General features: G+C 34.7%; 1 protein-coding gene across 1 annotated transcript in view; it reads left to right on the top strand.

Annotated features, from left to right (window-relative positions):
* Positions 1–23,078, top strand: part of plxnb1b (plexin b1b) — a 56,210-nt gene that overhangs the window by 22,896 nt on the left and 10,236 nt on the right. Inside the window, 24 exon segments of the mRNA XM_051112425.1 lie at positions 648–830; positions 2,157–2,285; positions 4,583–4,683; positions 4,777–4,909; positions 5,082–5,238; positions 5,867–5,975; positions 6,171–6,279; positions 7,077–7,967; positions 8,329–8,463; positions 8,543–8,665; positions 9,460–9,550; positions 11,717–11,874; positions 12,925–13,076; positions 13,260–13,365; positions 14,162–14,298; positions 14,405–14,581; positions 15,421–15,610; positions 17,469–17,711; positions 18,363–18,545; positions 18,700–18,848; positions 19,191–19,291; positions 21,852–21,940; positions 21,942–22,070; positions 22,884–23,062. Coding sequence (XP_050968382.1) covers positions 648–830; positions 2,157–2,285; positions 4,583–4,683; positions 4,777–4,909; positions 5,082–5,238; positions 5,867–5,975; positions 6,171–6,279; positions 7,077–7,967; positions 8,329–8,463; positions 8,543–8,665; positions 9,460–9,550; positions 11,717–11,874; positions 12,925–13,076; positions 13,260–13,365; positions 14,162–14,298; positions 14,405–14,581; positions 15,421–15,610; positions 17,469–17,711; positions 18,363–18,545; positions 18,700–18,848; positions 19,191–19,291; positions 21,852–21,940; positions 21,942–22,070; positions 22,884–23,062 — 4,154 coding nt within the window.

Raw genomic sequence — 23,078 nt, 5'->3', positions numbered from 1 at the left:
CTAACATACGGTCATTAAAAAAAGTCGGAGTAGTAACAAGAATAAAGGAACAAAAGAAGCAAAATGGCAGTAAGTTTTAAAAGATCAAATAAACTGCATTTTGTTTACTCACACACTACTGTTTAAAAGTAGGGAAAGTTTATATTCCAAACGTATACACGTGATGGATTAAATTAAATTTGACAGTTTTAGCAGCCATTTGCTCAATCTTCAGTTTTACGTGAAGAAATCACTCTAATATGCTGATTTGGTAATCAGAAAAGTATCTGGAAAAAAGGTGCTGCGTAATGAATGAATATATTCCACAAATAATGAATGTGGAAACGGCAATGCCTTTTTTAGAAAGTTTGAAGAACAGCATTTGTTTGAAATAATAAAAATGATCTTTTTTTTAAATTAAAAAATTACTTACTACTCAGGAAAAAAAAAAAAACGCAAATAAAATTTTATGGGTAATTTTGTCTAGGCTTGAGGATATAAAAGATAAAAAGGGTCTGTAATTCTATACCACTGTATGGCAATGAGCAAAACATTGTTTTTATGTTGAATTTATAATCTAAATTGACATGACAGTGGGATTTGTCAGTTGTAGAACAATATTCAGTTGTTTCGCTTTGTTTTAATCTTTGACTCTTGTCTCTCTATAGAACACTTTGGATGCTTACCCATGTGGCTCTGATCACACCCCTAGTCCAATGGCAAGCCGGGTGCTTGTGAAAGCTGAGCCAATATTTGACAGTCCATCTGTCCGTCTCACTGCTGTTGCTGTGAGTGTAAGGGAGGAACACACTATTGCCTTTCTTGGAGACTCCCAAGGAAACTTACACAAGGTATAAAAACATTTTCAAGGATTGAGGTGTTTTTTCCTACAACTTTTAGAATTGTAAAATCTTATTTTTTCAAAGGCAAAAATACTTCAGAAAATGTTTTGGATAGATTTGTACTAGGCTGGTTATTTTGGAGGTATTGTAGAATTTCAGAATCATGAGAAACTGTTAGATCATGAGAAAATATTAGATTATCCTTAATTATCAAGTAATATTACAATTTTGCAGAGAAACCCACCATCTGGTGTTACAAATGTTCTTCACAGGTGCATTTGATTCCCTTTTCATTAACATATATAACCTGAGGCTTAAATAGACAAGTATTTTATACTTGTTCTCTTTTCATAATATTCCTATGCTGTGGCAAAATTCACTTAGAACAGTGTTATACTGTTACTGAGGTTGTCTATGTGTATGCAGACAAAATTTACTAAAAAATAAAAATAAAAACCTGAACTACACTGTCGAAGTAGAAAGTCATAGTTCAAAATGTAAAACAGAAACACTTTCCCCAGTTAGGGGGAAGTGTGTCTCACTGTTTTAATAAGCAAAGTCTATGGAGGATAATTGCGTAAATGTAATGCATTGGAACAATACCATGTTTTCAGAAGATTGACAATATTGATATTTTAAATATAATTAATAGCCCATCAAATAATTAACATAAAACATTACACTATAATTAGCCCATCTCTTTGTGCATATGTTTTTTTTTCTGATGTAGTAACATGGATGAGATTTCTCAATATAGGATGTTTGATCCTCATTCTTATACAGCCCATATTTGCCTGTTGTGGCACTCTTGTTGTTTAGCCAAAATGATGCTTGTGTCTGATTTGATTTGTTTCATGAGAATGCTACAAAAGAAAATAAATAAATAAGGATGGTATGATGAATGATATGTGACTATTTTACTGCGTCGTCTCTTAGTACAACGTTAATAAACGGTAATAAAAAAGCAAGCAAAAGTTTTATAAGTCAATCACATTGCAATAGTTCATGCAATAATATCGTAAGAGATAAAAGAGATTTGATAAGTGATATCATCACTGTTCAACCCTGTTTCAGCTCTGTTCCGTATACTGTCTCATGGTATGTTGTATGTTTTGCTTGATGCTTTATCCCTAATAGAAAACAGCTAGGTAGAGTTTTATCTGATGTTACAGTCATTTACCAGTGCTAGTGTAGTCCACATTTAGTTTGGATGTGTAATATTATGGAATATAGAGACTGGAACTTGTGAGGTTTTAATTTAATGCTTCTTATTTAAAGCATTTTAAATTTCTCAGTTTTGGTCAAAAGATGTGTGTGTGTTTGTGTTTACTCCAGGTGTTTCTTGGGCCAAACGGTGAGGTGGAAGAATATGCAGTAATCTCCATTCATCCCAGTGCACCAATAAGCAGAGAGCTCAGGCTTGACCATCAAGAGAAGCATTTATACATCTTGACAAGTAACATGGTAACTATCACATTACTGAAGTGAAACTGGGAGTGTCAGTGTTACTTGTTGACAAATTGTTCTTATAGGTCAAGCATAATTAATGGAAGAAACCTGAACTAAACAAAACCAAACAAAAATCTTGATGTTAAAGGGATAGTTCATAAATAGAAATCATAAATTGACAAATTAGGTAATGTTGGTAATATATTAAGAATACATATTTGGTAACATAATGGAATTCAGTGCGTGTACGTGTCTGTATATGTACACTACTGGTCAAAAATTTCGAATAATTAATTTGGTCACTTTATTTTAAGGTCCAATTCTCGCTGTTAGCAAGCCATTAACTACGACTTTTGCCACAATAAACTCCTAATTTGCAGTTTGTTAATAAATAGTAAGGTAGTCATTAAGTTTAGGTATCGGGTAGGATTAGGGATATAGAAAATGCTTTTTCCAAAAAGAGTATTAGCTTTATAAGTACTGATAAACAGCAAATATGCTAGTAATATTGATGCCAATAAGCAGCATGTAACATTGTGAATTGGTCCCTATGTTGAAGTATTACCAAAACCGTAATAACGTGAACTATTATTACATTTAAAAAAAAAAGCTGTTTTCTGTTTTATATATTTTAAATCATTTAAAAATATATAAAACAAAAAACAGCTATTTAAAAAAAAAAAAAAAAACATTTGTAATTTATTCCTGTGATGGCAAAGAATAATTTTCGAAAACCATTACTTCACATGATCCCGAAATCATTCATCAAATAAATGCAGCCTTGGTGAGCCTATATGTTGTACAGTGCATAGCATAAATGAGTACACCCCTTCTAAAACTTAACAAATTTAGCAATTACTCTTTACTCAGCAAAATAAGATTTTCTTATCAAAGTGATAAAATGTGATGATCATTTTTGGTATCAAAGTGATGAAAAAAAATGCATCCTCCTGAAAGTTACTAAATTGTGTAGGTTTAAGGCTATTTTTGATTAAAAGTTTTGGATAAATATACTTACCTGTTAAAGACAAGTCATTACCTGACAATTAATAGTGTTATATAGCCTACTGGATCATACTCAGACTTAATGCAGTCAACAGTGAAACCACTTGGGAGAGAACTGCCAGGTGACTTATTTCTTAGCACAAAAGAGGGAAATGGCACAAAAGGATATTGTTTTAAGTGTGAAAATATAGCAGAAGTAGGACTGACATTCAAAAAAATGGACTTGTGACAAGGCTTCTGAAATAATCAGGTCTTCACTTTAAGTTTTTTTTATTTAGTGAGGAGTGAATTTTTGCTAGAAAAAGAGCAGGAGAAATAACATGCAAGTGTCTCAGAGCTGGCAAATGCTATGAAAACAGTGACACTTTATCTCACAGAGTACGACACAGCCTGCAGAAGTGACATGCATGGTTGTTGTCACCACTAGAATTACCTACTGTAGCCAAAGCACAATAAACTAATTTAACCTCTTCTAAGGCCCATATTTACAAAATATAGACTTCTGGGAATCCATAGAGAGTTAATCATTTCGGATCCAAAAGCATCCAAAATGTTCTGGTGTTGCTAGAGGAGGAGTACAGTGAGAAGTGCCTGGTACCCACAGTGACATTTAGTGGTAGTAAAGCTCTTATATAGGGATGTATGAGTGCTGAAGGTGTGAGGGAGTTGTGCTTTATTAATGCTGTAATGAATTCACACACCACTGTGTGATGTAATACAAAAAACTGAAACTGAATATGTTACCCTCCCCTCATTCCCTGCGTTACTGGGCATTTTTCCAGCATGACAATAAAGATATTCATTCTCCCAAGGTGAAAATCCTTCAGTGGATGTGTATTTCACTTAATCTTAATGCTCTTGAGCAGCTGTGGGGGATTCTGTTGAGATGAGCTAAGCAACACTCCTCATTAAAGACCATGCCATTTAAAGAGGTCGTCCTTCAGGAGTTAAACAGGACAGATGTGAAAATTAGTCATGAACTTGTACACTCAGTGTCAAGAAGGGTCAGAGCTGTGTACATAAAGTTCTGGAGGACATACTAAGTACTAGAATATTATACATTTGCTTAATTAAATCTAGGGTGTACTCATTTCTGCAATCCTTTAGCAATTTTACAGAAAATATTGGCATATGTTTTGTTGTTTATATTAAGTATCTGTTTAATACATTTCAAATTTGCCATCTTTCCATGAATTATATCAGTGATCTTTAAGAAAATACAACTTTTATATTTATTCAGAGGGGATGTACTCATTTCCCTGCTGTTTTTATTCAGTAATTATTGTTTTGTTACTTTGCTCACACAGCTAGAGAAGAGGCCTGTAGCAGAGTGTGAAAAACATTTTGATTGTCAGTCCTGTCTGTTGGCTCATGATCCATATTGTGGCTGGTGTGTTCTGGAGGGGAAGTAAGTTTATATTTAAAAAGAACCTCATGTCCAGAACGCTTTATTTTGAATAGTTGGTTACTTGAACTTGAACATTGTGTCTTTGTGCATCAGGTGTGGGCTTCGTAGCGAGTGCATGCGTGGGGATCAGAAAGATCAGTGGCTTTGGAGCTTCGATATAGAGCAACAGTGCCTGAGCGTGACAGATCTCAATCCATCCAACATCAGCCGAGAGGAGAGGAGAAATGTGTGTTTCACAATATTAACACGTTTTTAAAAAAAAATCTGTTTGAAAAGCACACAAACAACCATAACCACTTCTCTGTCTTATCCTATAAAACATAATTTCAATCCTTACTAATTTAAATTTACTTTGTCTCTTATTCCATCACTCTCTATATTTCTTTTGCTCCTTTTAGATCTCTTTATCCATCCCTGGTCTTCCCAGTCTGGAGCGAGGAGAGCATTACTCTTGTGTCTTTCAGGAAAGATCAAGTTTGGCTGTTGTCACAGAGACTGGTGTCACCTGCTCGTCTCCACACGTATATACATTACCATCTGTGCCACTTGGTCAAGGTGAGAGTATTGCCAGCTAAATAGTCAGGATTGTTGTGTATGTTTACACAGGAAAACATAAGTTTCATGAACCACTAAAAAGTGTCCTCCTTTTGACACACAAGCATCTGATTCAATACTCAATTTTGTGCATGGTATTAATAATCTAACTAGACTGAAAGAGGAACATGTCTAGACATCACATTGCTTGAGCTTCCATAAAATATTTAGTAATAAATGGATAGTTTACCTAAAAATGAAAATTATTTAATACTCATGATGTTTCAAACCTGTTTGCAATTCTTGCTTCTTGCATCTTAAAAGATATTTTGAAAATGCGTTTTTGTTTTGGACCCAGTTGTTCTTTAAAATATTTTCTTGTGAACATGTCACTTCAAATTACCGAATTCCCCATTTCAAAAACCACAACAGATATTTTCAGCTGAAATCAGTCAAACTTCCATATCTGCTAGGTGAAATCCCAGCAAGTTCAAACCAAGCTGGTAGTATGTGTGTCAAAGATGAACCAGTGAGACAAAAATGATAAGATAAAAGTGAGAAGCACAAACAATCATGTAACAGTCATGACTCTGTCTCTTCTTGACAGGAATCTCTTCTTGATAATCTGTTTTTTTTCCTTCTGAATCAGATTTTTTTACAGTCACTCTGTCTCTACGGTTCCATGATGTTGTTGTGACTTCTCAGGATTTCACCTTTTATGATTGCACAGCAGTCAAACAGCTTGCGGGAAGCATGCCGTAAGTTACAAACATCACATATTGTGGGCACAAAAAACTGAATATATATATATAATTTCAAGTGATGCATGGTTATTAAGTTTTTAAATTAAGTTTAATTAATTAGTTTTAAAATGTAAAACTAAGATTTGTATCTTATATCTGCATATACTACCTCTAGGTAGTGAAATTAAATGCACTTTCTTTCTTTCGTAGCTGTCATGGTTGTGTGCAGAGTCGCTGGGGATGCAACTGGTGTGTGAACCAACATATGTGTACCCACAAGGCTGTGTGCGATGAAGGACTTATAATCTATAATGAACATGTAAGTCACTACATCATCAGCAGATGCTTTTTCTCAATGCTTTGTTTTGTTGTTTAGTGAAAATTATGTCTCAAACTTGAGAACAGCGTTTCCTGCAGAATTCTGTGAATAATTGGTAAACAAAACACATTTTACCAGTTTATTCAAATAATCAAGAGGCAGATGCACAAAACATTCTTAAGAATAAAATTATTCTTAACCGCTATGCATGTACTTTTTTCAAGATGTTCTTATCTTTTTCTTCTCACACATTTTGCATCACAAAGTGCTTGCTACTTTAAAAATACGTTCATAGACAGACTATTGCTATACGATCTGACAACACAGTCTGACATTTGAAAATTTTGGAGATATTTAAGAATTTGAAGATTTTTTAATAATATGTAACAACATTTTAAGAACTGCAACAAGCAAAAAAAATGCAATAGAAAAACAAGCTGTCTATATATTGTCTTGTTATTATTTAATAGTAATTTGTCATGTTTTGGGAAATTAAAATGTAATTGATTAAATGCTCAATTATCAGGTTTAGTAATTTTTGTAATTATACTTTTAATAGAATAAAACACAAATTTCAGATTGGCCAGGCTAACATGCACTGCAGTCTTAATTATGTGGTCCACATTTGCAGCAGCATTCTGCTAGAAATATCGCAGCTTGAGAATTAAAAGCTATGTTTCATCAAAATCATGTGTAAAAATATGGTTATATAATTTTTTTTACCTAAAGACCAAGTAATTTGTAATTATTCCTTTTATTGTGCCTCTCTTGGTTTTCCCTGCACTTCTCACTCTTAGTGGAAATCTCTTCCCACCCTACCTGCAACCAAAGCCCCTAGAGCTGCATTCATGACCTCACCAGTCACAACACACAAAGTCCCTGAAACCATGGCTCATACTAAACCTCCAACTACTGCCACTGCAATAACTGAAACTATAACTTCTGTACTGGAATCATTAACTACTCCTGCACCTGTGAAAGCAACACCATCAACTGAGATGTCTTCCACTTTCAAGCCGTCTGCTGCGCCCACAAGTCCCTTTCTCCCCTCTTCCACAGCTGAGACCACAGTACAGCCCGCCTCCACACTCTCTCTGCTAGATGAGATCCTCTCAGAAAAAGAGCTTCTTGTTACAGATATTGAATCAGTGGCTCTGAGGGAGACAGACACTGATGTGGTTACTCTTGCAAGTTTGGAAGTGGTTGTAAAAACGGAGTTGCCATCAGTCATCAAAGCTGCTGAGGAGCAAAAGATATCGCTGACATCATCATCAGCTGAAACAGAATTGCCACCACTAATGGAGCCAGTCGCACAAGACGTTTCACCTACCACCACCCCTCACAGTTTGGCAGAAACACTGAATTTAATAAATGAAACCCAAACTACAGTTTTACCTTCAAATCCAGAACTAAACATGTCAGTTTCTGAAAACAATGACTTTTTGCCTATGCCTGAGAGAGTGTCATCTGCCATGCCTTCAGAGAATAGGATAATCACTGACAGTGAAGTGGCTCATTTGGCTCCAGAGGAAACTGAGGAGGTGGATCAAGTAGAAAATGACAACGCAACATTTTCTGCAGCTACAGTCTTATCAGGGGATGGAGAATCAGACAGTGATCCCACAGTATACCTCCATTTCCGAAGCACAGACACTGATGCTGATTACCAGTATGACTCAGATTTACAGGTGAGTCCAAACATCTAGAATTGATATGCATGTATATATATGTATATTATATATTTATATGTTTATATGTTTGTTATATATATATATATATATGTGTGTGTGTGTGTGTGTGTGTGTGTGTGTGTGTGTGTGTATATATGTATATAAGACTGAAGTAGAACAAAAAGGAAATTCTACTACATTCTGCTATTAAATATATATATATATATATATATATATATATAATTTATAACCCAAAAAGAAACGTATAATTTAATAGCAGAATGTAGTAGAATTTCCTTTTTGTTCTACTTCAGTCTTTTCACTCTTGTACAAGCCTATATGTGTTAACATATAATTGAACTGTGTTTTTTAAAATCAGGCTGATGAAGGCACATTTGTCAATTGGGGAGCATCCGCCTGCCCGTGTGTGGAGAAGATTCAAGGATCCTCTCTACTTCCTGCCCTAACTCAGAGAAAAATCTCTCTGCTGGCCCGCAACTTACATCTCTATCAGGTAAAAATAAGCAAACACCCACCTACCATTAAAAAAACAAAACAAAAAAACAACTGTTTAAACACACACTTGTGCCTAGGATAAAGAGCTGGCGTATGAGTGTGTGTTGGTGATCGAGGGGCAAACTGTTGTGGTTGATGCAGATGTGATGCTGAATGAGGCAAACCCTTCGCTGTTTGACATCACATGTCATGGTCACCAGGTACAACAACAACACAATTCAGAGCATGATTTGTGAACATTACCTGAACATGTTATGAGGCATATTATAATTCACAAAATACATACTCTAGTACAAAAAAGTGCACATTTTGAATGTCTCTCATCTAACACCTAATTCAGCACATCATCTCATTAGTAGAGACTGCATGTGTAGTCTCCCAGTATCATCTCTGTGGGCTTTTATAGCTGATTTTAGTGTTTTTGACATTTCAATGTGAATGAAAAACTTTTGGAGAATACTTGGTGTGGAATACTTAGAAAATGATGGTGTGGACTGAGAGAATTTTGAAATTGCATTTTGTATATGTCTTCTGGAATTGTGTGTGACATCCAAAATGTGCAGTGGTGGGGGTCCCTAGCACAGGTTTGAGAAGCACTGCTCTAGTATAAAGTAGTCAACATTTGAAGTGGATCAAAAAGTTAATCGAAGTTGTTCTAAGACAAGAACAGGTATTGTTTAGGTTTTAGGACAACTTAGATGAAAGATTTTGATCCACTTCAAATGTTGACTGGTGTATACAGTATATACTAGTTTGGGAGAGGTGTAACCAGGCAGATAATACACATGCTCCAAAATGTGTGTCATCTCCCTGTTATTCACTTTAGTTTCCTGTCATTTTTTTACAATGCTGTCTAAGTTAAGACAAAAGCCCACAACACTAATTAAAGAAGAAAACAAGAGCTATGTAGTAGTTTTAAATGCATGTCTGTTCTTAAAGGAAAGACTGTAGTTTTTTGCTGATATAATTGATGCACATATTTTCTTTTCTGTAGTATTCCTATGCAGAGCCAGTTAGAGAGTATAATGCCATGGTATATGTGAAGAGAAAAGACACTTTTCATATTGACAGCACTGACCTGTATGGTGAGTATAATATTTTTAGGATTTGTGCATAATGCACACAAATATAGATTTTTATTTTTTGTTTTTTATTGTCTTATAAACCCATTATATACAGTCATGGCAAAAAATATAGGCGCCCTTGCAATGCTGTCAGAAAATGCAACACTTTCTCAGTCAATTGTTCCAATTGCAAATGTTTTGGTATTCACATGGTTATTGTTTTTGTTTGCACTGCAACAACACAAAAAAAACAGAGAAGAAAAGTCAAACTTGATAAAATTTCACACAGAACTCAAAAATGGCCTGGACAAAATTATTGGCACTTTGTCAAAATTGTAAAAAATAATTGCTTTTCAAGCATGTGATGCTGCTGTAATTTGTATATAGACACACCTGTGGGAAGTAACAGGTGTGGGCAATATAGTAATCACTCTTGCAACCAGTTTAAATGTAGAAAAATTGACTCAACCTTTGTGTTGTGTGTCACACTGAACATGGAGAAAAGAAAGAAGTGTAAAGAGTTGTCTGTGGATTTGAGAGAAAAATTGTGGAAAAACATGGACAATCTCAAGGCTACAAGTCCATCATTAGAGATCTTAATGTTCTTGTGTCCACTGTGCACAATATCATCAAGTGGTTTACTGCCCATGGCACTGTAGCTAACCTCCCTTGACGTGGACGTAAATTAATGAAAAATTACAATGAAGGATTGTTCGAAAGGTGGATAAAGAACCCTGATTAACTTCCAAATAAATTCAAGCTGGTCTGCAGACACAGGGTACAACATTGTCAGCTCGCACTATCCATCGCCATCTGAATGAAAAGGGATGCTATGGTAGGAGACCCAGGAGGACACCACTGCTGACACAAAGGCATAAAAAAAAGACTGGAGTTTGCCAAAACTTATGTGACAAAACCACAATCCTTCTGGGAGAACATGCTGTAGACAGATGGGACAAAAGTAGAACTTTTTGGTAAAGGACATCATGGCACTGTTTACAGAAAAAGAAATGAGGCCTTCAAAGAAAAGAACACAGCCCCTACAGTCAAACATGGTGGAGGTTCAAAGATGTTTCGGGGTTGCTTTGCTGCTTCTGGCACTGGATGCCTTGATTTTTGTGAACGGAATCATGAAATCTGATGATTACCAAAGAATTTTTGGGGTGCAACGTAGTGGCCAGTGTCAGAAAGCTGCGTCTCCACCAGAGGTCATGGGTCTTCCAGCAGGACAGTGACCCAAAACACACTTCAAAAAGCTCTCAGAAATGGTTACAAAGCAAGCACTGGAGAGTTCTGAAATGGCCAGCGATGAGTCCAGATCTAAATCCCATAGAACACCTGTGATGAGATCTCAAAACGGCAGTTTTAAGTCTGAAACCTGGAGCAGTTTGCAAAGGAAGAGTGGTCCAGAATTCCAGTAGAGGTATAAGAAACTTATTTACGGTTACAGGGAAGCGATTGATTTCAGTTATTTTTTCCAAAGGGGGTGCTACCAAATGTTAAGTAAGGGTGCCAATGATTTTGTCCAATGCATTTTTTGGGTTCTGTGTGGAACTGTATCAAGATTTGACTTTTCTTCTCTGTTTTTTGTGTTGTTCCAATGCAAAAAAAAAAAAAAAAAAAAAAAAATGTGAGTATCGCAACTGCAACAATTTTCTGAGAGAAGGGTTGCATTTTCTGACAGAATTGCAAGGGTGCCGATATTTTTGGCCATGACTGTACATAGCTGTAGGGCCTTGGCATTTTCCATTAAAAAAAAAAGAAGCTAAATATAGTTTTACAACCTGTTGTGTATTTTATTAGTATTTTGTAGCAATAGTCATTCATTTTATATACAAATGTATATACATTACCTTACCTTAATAGAAACGAGTTAGTTTCAAATGAAGCTATCACTTAGTTGAGGCTAGCTAGTGGTGGACTAAATAGTAGAAATTAAAGAAAAATATTTGTTTGATTATTTTTTTTCTTACAATGACTTACGTATAAAAACTTAAATGGTTTAAAGATTAAAAAAGATAATGGAACACCATTATTTATACAAAATGTCTTTATTTTTGTTCTTTATTATGCTAAATAAAATCTTTGAATGAATGCTGAATCTCTCTTATGTATGAATTTGAAGTCAACTTTGTTTTTGTTGAAACTATGTTCTAACTGATATTCTTTGTGTTCTCACTATTTCAGTGACGTTATATAACTGTTCAGTTGGGCACTTGGACTGTAGCCGCTGTCATACTGCAGATCAGAAGTACAACTGTGTGTGGTGTGGAAGCAATTGTGTTTACAGAGAGTCCTGTTCCCAGCACATCGAAATGACCTGTCCTGCTCCTCTCATTCACTTGGTTTGTTAAACAGTCTTAAACTTAACTAAATGCAGAATTCTTTAATGCATATGTGGTTTGTAACTTTTTAAAGCAAGCACAAGTCTTAAATTAGTTTTTAACTTAGTAACACTGACCACTTGTGATCAGATAGACCAAAACCTCTTTTATTTTTTTCTCTGCTCTGTTATTCCCCTCCTGACTCTCTCTCTGTAAGAGAAACATTTTGACCCTACAATTAACATACAAGGTCTGAGGGAGTGGAACCTCTTTGGAAATATCTGTGTGTATAACTTATCTGTGTTGTGATGATACATAACGCTGTACCATTCTGTACCTGTTAAAATAATGCAGAATTCAATGTGTTATATTCATAAGTATATGAAATAATTCATTAAATGCGTAATTACATATCCAAAATAATCCTTCATTCCAAATGAGTTCTATAGTAGGTATGTTTAAATTGGTTACACTTTGTTTTAAGGTCTCGCTATTAACTAACTATTAGCTTGGATTTTTGCCTCAATAAACTCCTGATTTCTACTTATAATTAGTAAGGCAGATGTTAGGTTTAGGTATTGGGTAGTATTAGGGATATAGAATATAGGGTAACACTTTATTTTAAGGTGTCTTAATACAGAGTAATCACCTAATTAAGTACTAGTAGTAGCCATTGTACTCAATGAAACAAAATGTACTTACCATGTAACTAAGTTATGGAACAGCCTGTAGTTACGGTTTGTAATTATGTAGATGTAATAGGCAGCCACTGGAGAATATGTACTTTTATAAGTACTAATAAACAGCCAATATGCTGTTAATTTGCATGCTAATAAGCAACTAGTGAGAATTGGTCCCTAAATGAAAGTGTTACCTTTAAATTAAGGTCATGCAGTAGAGTGCTTGCAAAGCCAGGTTTTGGTTTTGAATCCCAGGGAATGCATGAACAGTATAACTTGAAAACAACGTAAGTCACCGTGGATAAAAAGCGTCTACCAAGTATGTAGGTGTACATGTAAATATATAGCACCATATAAAAAATATCCCTAAAGATTGGTTTTCTGTCCATAGGTGGAGCCTTTGTCAGGGTTAGTGGAAGGAGGCATTACTTTAACTGTTTTTGGGTCTAACTTGGGACAGAAAGCTCAGGATATTCTTCATTCTGTGACTGTTGCCGGTGTGCCCTGCACTGTTATACCACATCTATATGAAATATCCTCCAGGTAAACACCCACACATTTTGTGCATTGATATTACACTGCTTCTAGAGTTCTTACAACATATTGTTCTTTACAATATATTTGCGGTTCACTTATTACACTGATTCAGTTTTAATAAGTATTTGCTCGTTTGCTTTGTTTCTGTGTGTCACACACATTTGTTTTTGTTTACTCTCCATCCTTTAGAATTATATGTACAACTACAGCAAGTGGAGAGGAGAAGTCTGGTCACGTCTCAGTGAAAGTGTCTGGTGGAGGCTTCGGCCTGTCAAGTCAGAGTTTCAGCTATCAGGTTAACTTGTACTTTCTATTAAATAGCAGTATTATTATTTAAAAAATAAAAAATAAAAAATTCATGTTGTTCCAAAAATATATTGGCCTGAATATCTGTCCACTGCACCTAAAAATATCATAAAAGTGGTCTATATAACTTGTTTGTGTGAGGAATTGACAATAATAACCATCATTATGAATTCAGAAGAGTTTAAATATTAGTGTGCAAGTTGTATGGACTACTGTTATGAATTTTTATAATATTTTTATTGTGCTTTTTTGTCTTTTTGAAGCTTGAACACTCCATTCCCCATTTATTTGTAATGCATAGCAAATAGTGTTCCATTGAAGAACATCAGTCAAACATGTTTAGAGCAAATTTGTAGTTTAATTCTTTATATAATATAAACAGTAATTTTGTACAGTTAAATCACTTGCTCCTGTGCATAAAAGATGACTATTTTGAAGCTCTGTGGGATAAAGGTGAAGACAACCATAAAGATTCAATTTCAGTGTGTACTGATACACTCTATACAAAACATGACAGTGGCATATTGTGCTTTGACGCAACATAAAAGTGTGGTTATAAGGTTGCACACATTGTGAATGCCTAATGTCCTGTTGTAACCCCCCACTGACCCATATCCCCTATCCCTCCATTTCCTGTTTTTTATATGATTATTATGAGCGTTGGCACATTGTTGTTATTTGAAAATGGTTGTTGTGGAATTCTTTCTGGCTTGATGATTGCAGTACAAAAAACTGTAGTTCTGTAGTTCTTGAATGCAGAATTTCTTCTGATTGTATTTCTCAAGGATCCGAAGCTGATAGAAGTTTCTCCTCAGAGAGGACCACAGGCAGGAGGAACAGCTCTGACAATCACAGGCAGAAAACTTTTGACCGGTCGTGTTACTGATATCAGTGTTCTACTAGGGAATGTGCCTTGCTTATTGTAAGTATTACATATCATTGTGGAAAAACTGTATCCTGTAGACTGGTGTAATATGAGTATTGTCTGTGATTAGGAATTTCTTTTATCCCCTTCTTTTCGTCTGCAGAATATCACGTGTGCAGGAGGAAACTATCAAGTGTCGGACTAGTGCTAGTAACAGGACAGGAGAACACAGAGTGACTGTGCGGTATGGAAACACTGAACGACATCTCCATGGCAGTGGCTACTACTATACTAATGACCCCAACATTACCCATGCCATGCCCTTTAAGAGCTTTATCGGGTGTGTGTTTGAGTTTATTTCATTTACATTTGTTTCTTTATCAGACACGTTTGTTCAAAGTAACTTCAAGTGACAAATAATACAACAAAGATCTTAACATGATGAGTTGAAAATAAGAGTTTGAACTATTGTCTTGAAAAGTACCGATTAGAGTAAACATCGATTCAGTCAAATGCTCACAGAAAAGTTTCATTATTATTGTATGGGACTAGGCTGTTTTTGAAATTATAATTATGGAAATATGTATATTCGTCTATAGGCCTTATTTAATGGAATTATTAACTGGAATTTTTGTCTATCATTGTAGTGTTCTGTAGTCATGCTTAAAGTCAGCAGGAATGTCAGAATGCAATGGCTTATTGAAAGAGAAACAAAAAGTATGATAGGGATTTGATATTATTCATTAGCCATTGTATACTGGAATGAAGGCAGATCTAAATGTTATTGGCTTAGCTGCACTGCGGTTACCTCACAGAGAGTGTTATGCCACAGATAGTTATGATTTTGATTAAAGATTACAAGGTCAGTTATTTTTATTATTATTATCATTTTGTAATAAAAAGACCAGTAACATGAAGTTTTGATTTGATGCTGACTTAAAGTTGGAGGTTTGAAAAATTACATTTTGCCACAAAAATGTGTCTTGTTGAGAAGAGGTGTACTGTTAATTTCTCTTTTTTTTATATATTTGCCTGGCTGACCTTAAAATGTGCACAAAAATTCTTGCATTAAATTCTTCAAGACTTGCATTAAAGCATGTTTTTTTAACTTTGACTTTTTCACTTTTTTTTAATTCTCTTGAAAATGTTTAACATTTCTTCCTTTACACATTTATACAGTGGAGGGCGTGTAATTAACGTTTTCGGCCAAAACTTGGATGTGGTACAGAAGCCTCAGATGAGAGTGACAGTGGTCCCCCCAGACTCCATTTCCTTCTTGGGGAGACACAGACGAAGGAGAAAAATTAGGAGTGCAACAAATGTGAAAATTCAGGGAACAGACTGTACAGGCGTCTGTTCTAGCATACAGGTATTGTTTTCCATTTTGACCTTACCTAACAAACTCATACACTAAGGCTCTGTTGCAGTAGCATATCCAGAAAAGAGACTCTGGGTGTTTGAATATAAACTTGATTATTAGCCTTTTACAATTACTGCATGACATGGAGGTGCCCGTTCAATCCCTTATTTTTTCTGCAGACAGAACTTTTCCTGATTTATTTATGTAGACTCACGATAACACCAAAAGGTTGTGCTTTTGTAAAATAGAGAAAATAAACAAGATGGACTTTCTGCTTGAGCTCAGAATAAGCTAAATGCCTATTAAAGGATGGTTAGTAGGTTTATTATATTAATCAATTTAATATAAACAATGTGTGAGTAGTTGACTAGAAAAATCTTTAGTTGGGGGCAGGCCTATTTGGCACTTTCCGTTTCTAAAATAAAATGCTGTGACATTTCCATAAGTGCGCCTGCTTATCACATCACGTTATATTTCAATGCACGTGTTATGTATGCTTCATGAGTCAATTTTTTTTAAAATTGTATTTTATTTCATTTTTTATGTATGTGGTTGCTATGGGGGTGCTTTGGTCTTTCTTGAGGTTGCTAAAGCAGCTGCTAGTCCCTCCCTAGCACCGCCCATGTTTATTATGATTTATTATGAAAAAATCTATTTCTGAATTTATTTTTTAGGTCTGTTTCACACTGTGGGTGGCACCAGCACACCCTGGCAGACCCATGGCTATGCCCCTGCTCTGTTTACATCTGGTATTAATTTGTGTTTTTGTCAATCTGATCACAAGTGGACAACGCTAAGTACAGGTGTAAATGGGGTATAGAACGTTTTGAGCTTGTCCACTTTCGACCACATCCAGAGGTGGTTGGAAAAGCAATCGATCAGATTGCTTTCATGTGGTTGAATGCATTTAAACAGCTGCTAAAGACCACCTTCTCTCCGCCTACTGACCTAATATTGATTCAAAATCAATAGTGGCCGCAATTTATCGCGATGAACATTGAACATTAAATATGTGCCATAGCATACGAAAATGTTAGAGCCACTGATGATCATTAAACGTACCGAGCACAGTGTTTTTCCACTACTCCTGACTTGTGAGAATCCACAGTGTTCGGCGGGGTCTTGAGGCTACCATTGCTGAAACGAAAGTGGCTGTTCTCCACATTTTTCTCTTTTGTCTAATTTTGCGAATGTGTGAAATTTGTCTGATCTTAATAGTAATATTGGTGCACGATAACTTTAGCACATGTTTTGACACCGACAGAGGGATCCACCCATTCACCCTCCTCTTGATGTAATCAGCACCATGGGGGTAATCTGGTCAGAAGTGGTCCAAAGTGGACAGAAGAGACGGATTAAAATGCCACGTGTAAATGGCTGTGTGTCTCCACTCTCCACTTGTGATCCGATCGACCAAAATGCATCTTAATACCAAGTGTAAACAGGGCCTAAATTATGTCCCGTTTTGCACTCTGTTTATAAACTATATTCATTGATTAGTAAACCATTCCAATGCCTGTACCCACAAATTTGAAGCACATCTTCTCAATTTAGAAATTTTTGCCCACTGCTTCATTCATAAATTCAGATTAACAACTGGTTGAGATTAGATTATTCATTAGATTATATATTATGAACTAATAATTTTTATTTATACACCATGTGTATACCATCTCTTTTCATATCTGTTATGACTATGGTAAGTGCATTGATTGTTATTTGGTTACTGGTTCTGATGTAATTATTATTATTTTTTTAATCACACATTTTTTCTTTTAGCAGACTATTTTTTTATATTATATATTGTTTATTTTATTTCCACTTAACACAGTGTTATCTCTTTTTCTTGTTTTCATTTTCTCTGTAGTATGAGGAGGATTGCGAGGTGAAAACCGCTTCTCTGTTGTTGTGTCGGACTCCTGGTGTAGATGCTCAGGTAGTTGGTGGTGATTTGCTGGTTGAGTTTCTGTTGGATAACTTGAGCTTTGACTTTAACTCTGTTAGCCAGTCACCTTTTACTTATGAACCGAACCCAACCCTGCACCCGCTGAACCATCGTGATCCCACAAAACCATATCGCTACAAACCTGGATCAGTTATATCAGTGGAGGTTAGTGGGACTTTTGCTATTGTGTTTTTTTTTTATGTATGTATGTAAGTATAGAAGGAAGGATTTATTTATTTACTTTATTCTTATATTTTTATGACGACAGTCAATATTGATTAGTTCTAAGGCACTTTTTTTTGTACTCTTTTTTTTAGTTAATTCTAATTGTCCAGTCACAGCATGGATTCATATTTCCTAATAATCACTCCATGGTATTTTTGTATATTAGTCGTTTATCCAGTTAACTGAAACTGGCTCTACTTATTTTTTTTGTCTCTCACGTATCTCTCTGAATCCCTCATTTCATACACACGTAACTGTCACCATCTTGCATCTCAATTAACTGTTGTATTAAAAATGACTTCAGAGGTCTTCAGTATGAATATTACTGTATTGTTGGTTTGTCTTTTTGTTAGGCCGATTGTTTTGTACGTTACTTTAACTTATTTATCATAATCATAAGCAGGACAATCAGCTGGTTATTACCGTAATATATATCTTATCAGATCTTTTTTGTGCTGTCAGATTATATAGTATATCCTATCAGGGTTATTTTGTGATAATGACCAAATGACTGTACATTATCACCCATGATTACTTGTTATGATTATTCTTTTAACTTTTTCTTGTACCCCTTTTTATTTCTTTTTACAGGGTGAGAATTTAGACTTGGCCATCTTTAAAGAGGAAGTAGTAGCATTGATTGGTGAAGGGGTTTGTACTGTTAAAACTCTGACACATAATCACCTTTATTGTGAGCCACCATCCCAGCAGCCTCCACTTTCCCTCAGGCATGGGCGCAAGCGAGAGGGAGCTGAGACCTTTCCAGAATTTATAGTAAGCATGAAGCCAACACCCTCTCAACAAACACAAACTGAGCTTTAAATTTCATGTACATCTTCTATTATAAAGCGGCTGTAATTTGCTTTTTTGTTGCAGATATTATATTGCGTGAACAGGGGTGTGTAATAGTGTGTCTGTCTGTTTCCAGGTGCAAATGGGATACCTGAACTTTTCACTGGGACAAGTGCAGTATGATTCTCCTAGTCACTCAATCTTTCCTCTGGTGGCGCAGATTGGAGTTGGAGCAGTTGCTTCTCTTGTTGCTCTTATTGTACTTATCATTGTGTTTATATACAGGTATGTATGTAAAATGTAATATGAGAGAATGTACTAAATATAGTGCTGTGAAAAAGTTAGTACCCTATGAAGAGAACTTTTTTTTGAACATATTTGAATTGGATTGGCATTTCACCAGTGTTAATGGATAAATGGCATTAGAATTTAATTCGGGAGAATTTAATTAATTTAATTTGGACTCTTAGAATATACATTTTATAATAAATTTCTTAGCATAAATAGGAAAACAGAATGCCTATTTCATGTTTGGAACCAATAATAAAATAAATCAATACTGGAACATTTATAGATTGGTACATGAATGTAATTGATATTGTGTGCCCTTATATCTCTTCCACTTAGGAGAAAGAGTAAACAGGCTCTGAGAGATTATAAGAAAGTTCAGATCCAGTTGGAGAATCTAGAGACCAGTGTGAGAGACCGCTGCAAAAAAGAGTTTACAGGTAAACTATGGCTACATTTAGGATGAGATCAAAGAATAGATTTTAATGATTTTAAATGGGTGGTTCACCCAGAAATGAAAATTCTGTCATCATTAACTTACCCTCATGCCGTTCCAAGTCCTTAAGCCTTGTTCACCTTCAGAAACACAAATGAAGAAAAAAAAAACATTCCCTCAACATTTGTTTCTATCCACTGAAATGCACATTCAAGCTGCTGTTTACTATATTTGAAATGACATGAGGGTGAGTAAATAATGACCGAATTTTCATTTTTAATTTTTTTCATTTTTTGGAGAACCAACCTTTTAATTATAAGAAAAGCTGTTAGCGAGGTCAAAATGTATTCCATCAATTCGTTCATAGTACTAAATAAAATGGTACCATTTGGTGCTATTAGTCAAAATATAGTCCACTTGTGCCACAGCTTCTGAAGAGTCAAATTAATTTGAAATGTACATAAAGCTTCTTAAAATGTTTAAACAAATAACAACTTATCCAGTGCAGTATTTCAGCCATCAGTTGGGTCATTCTATGGAATTGTAAATTTTTCTGTCCCTGGCCTTTACAGAAATATTACACTTGAAAAATGCTTAAGGGTTACAATTTCTTTATATTTTAAAATGAAACAATATGTTATTTGAACAGTTACACCTTCTTGAGCCATTAATGTCTCAATATTTGTTTTTAAATTAATTACATAGAATTCCAAGCACCACAAAACTGCTCATCCCCACAGCCATGTACAGAGGGAATGTGCTTTATTTTTCTAGAATTTAAAATACAATAATGTATTCATAACTATCAAATATATGATGTAAATGGCATAAAAAACTAAACGCTGAATAAATATTATAAAATATATTATAAAAGTAGTGGTCCCCTGGAGCTGTGTCACTGGTATTACCGTTTAACAAAAATCACTTATTTTGAAATAAAAATAAAATAATAAAAAAGGCCCATGTTAAAGGAGAAGTCCACTTCCAAAACAAAGATTCACATATAATGTACGCACCCCCTTGTCATCCAAGATGTTCATGTCTTTCTTTCTTCAGTTGTAAAGAAATTATGTTTTTTGAGGGAAAACATTTCTGCATTTTTCTCCATATAATGGACTGATATGGTGCCCTGATTTTAAACTTCCAAAAGGCAGTTTAAATGCGGCTTCAAACAATCCCAAATGCAGTTGTAACAATCCCAGCCCAGGAAGAAGGGTCTTATCTAGTGAATTTTCATTTAAAATGATACAATTTAAATACTTTTTAATCTCAAACATTTATCTTGCCTTTCTCTCAATGAAATCTGTGTGTTCTGACTCAAGACAGTTAGGGTGTGTCGATAAACTCCAATCGTATTTTCTCCCTTAACTTCAAAAATAATTTCAAAATCCTACATCGCTGCAGACGTTCTGACCCAGTCTTTGCAGATCAAACACCCTTAACAAAAAAAGGTTTTTCGACATACCCTAACTGTTATGAACCGGAACAAAAACAGTAAAACAAGATGAGCGTTTGGCATTAAAAAGTATATTATTTTTATTAAAATAACCGATCGTTACGCTAGATAAGACTCTTATTTCTTGGCTGGGATTGTTTACAACCACTTGTGGGGTCATTTGAAGCTGCATTTAAACTACATTTTGAAAGTTAAAAATCGGGGCACCATATCAGTCCATTATATGGAGAAAAATGCTGCAATGTTTTCCTCAAAAAACATAATTTCTTTACGACTATAGAAAGAAAGAAAGAGAACATCTTGAATGACAAGGGGTGAATAAATTATTTGTAAATTGTTGTTCTGAAAGTGGAGTTCTCCTTTAAGTCCACTGTCTCTTTTCAGTTATCAGAAATGTTGACATTTGAAATGTACATCAGAAATGTTGGTCACTGGTGTGACCTACTTTATTGTTAGGGAATTGTCAAAAACTAGAATTCAAATGAATTAAACTACTTAATTTAGAGAGTATACCATGACTGACAACATGTGGTTTGATACCTTGCAGCAGCCATTTTGTAAAATGCATTTTTCATGAAAATTGTCACTGGTGTTACCTTCCTTATGGGTAACAACAGTATCAGGTCTTATGTATGTCTCTGGTGATTCATTGTGTCACTGGTGTTTCTTTGTTTTTGTTTTTTTTCTGTCACATTAAATAAATAAAACACAATCTCCTTATTTCTTGCCTTTTCATTATTTTTCTGTAACTCTGACGACATGTGCTAAAAAAAAAAATCAAGAAATATTTCATGAAAACCTTTAATATTGCCAAAGAAGGTAACACCAGTGACAATATTAAATAATTAAATAATGAAATAAATTAAATAATTGCACAAAAAATATTTTTAAAAATCATTAAGCTGTCAGTTATAAGTATTCATAAAGTCAAAAGGTAATTTAATAATGTGGTCTACATTTAAATGTTAGAAAAAGAAATACATTTGAAGACTTATTGCCATACCAAAAGTGGACATTTCTGTAGAATGAAACAATTATGTTTCCCAAACCATTCCTCATGAAAATATGACCTTTAATAATTGCACATTTGACTCTTAAACCTCCACAGATCTAATGACTGAAATGATGGATATGACAAGTGATCTGGTTGGATCAGGGATTCCTTTCTTGGAGTACCGTATGTATGCTGAACGCATCTTTTTTCCCTGGACACCGTGAGTCCCCACTTCGCAGAGACCTAGATGTGCAGGAGTGTCGTCGGGCCACGGTGGAGCAAGGACTCATTCAGTTATCTAATCTCCTGAACAGCAAACTCTTCCTCACAAAGGTAGGTAAAATCATTTTTTCCTCACCTTTGACTTTTGACAATTTTCTCAGACAATTGCCCATTACATTATTCCAAACAGGAAATGTTTTAGTGATATTTTTGAAGATGAGCAAACACACTTAGCACCCTGTGTATACTATGCATATTTGTTTTGTGATTGTAACAATCTGGGGATCCCCTCCTGATGGCTTTTGTTTGTTTATTTGTTTTCTACTTTAAAATGTTATTTTTTTTTGTCATATTTAGACAAAGAAAATAATGTCAGTACTAAATTAAGCAAGTTAGTAAATTAAACTCAGTACTAAATTAAATTAAGTCCTGTAAACAAAATAAGGAAAATGTATAGGGCTGCAAAACGATTAGTCACGATTGATCAAATCAAAACATAGTATACAAACAAAAATATTTGTATGCTATGTGTGTGTACTGTGTATATTTCTAATGTTTAAATAAATACACGTTGTATGTATTTGTATGTAAACACTTGTATATAGTTTATATTATATATAAATATAAACATTTTACATATAAATCTAACATGTTTCCTTAATATATACATGTATGTGTATGTATTTATATATACATAATAAATATACACAGTACACACACATACAGTATGTAAACATAAACTTTTATTTTGAATCAATTCATTGCGACAAATTCTCTTTAATGCATCATTTTGCTTTCTTGAGCATAAATGAATGTTTTCACTTTTTATATTATCTAGATGTGTAAGAGTTTGTAAATGAATAACACTAAATAATAACTCTTTCCATCTTTTGATATTTATTCTTACATGTTTCTTTCCTACAGTTTATCCACACTCTTGAGAGCCAGAGGACATTTTCACCTAGAGACAGAGGATATGTGGCCTCTTTGCTCACTGTGGCTCTTCACAGTAAACTAGAGTACTTCACTGACATACTCAAAACGCTGTTAAACGATCTGGTGGAACAGTATATTGCCAAGAACCCAAAACTCATGCTCCGGAGGTAAGAATGTTGGAGT

This window comes from Labeo rohita, chromosome 6 (assembly GCF_022985175.1).
Source record: "Labeo rohita strain BAU-BD-2019 chromosome 6, IGBB_LRoh.1.0, whole genome shotgun sequence".
NCBI classification, from domain to species: domain Eukaryota; kingdom Metazoa; phylum Chordata; class Actinopteri; order Cypriniformes; family Cyprinidae; genus Labeo; species Labeo rohita.
Note: the sequence above shows the minus strand (reverse complement) of the source record. Positions and strands in the feature narration are given on the sequence as shown.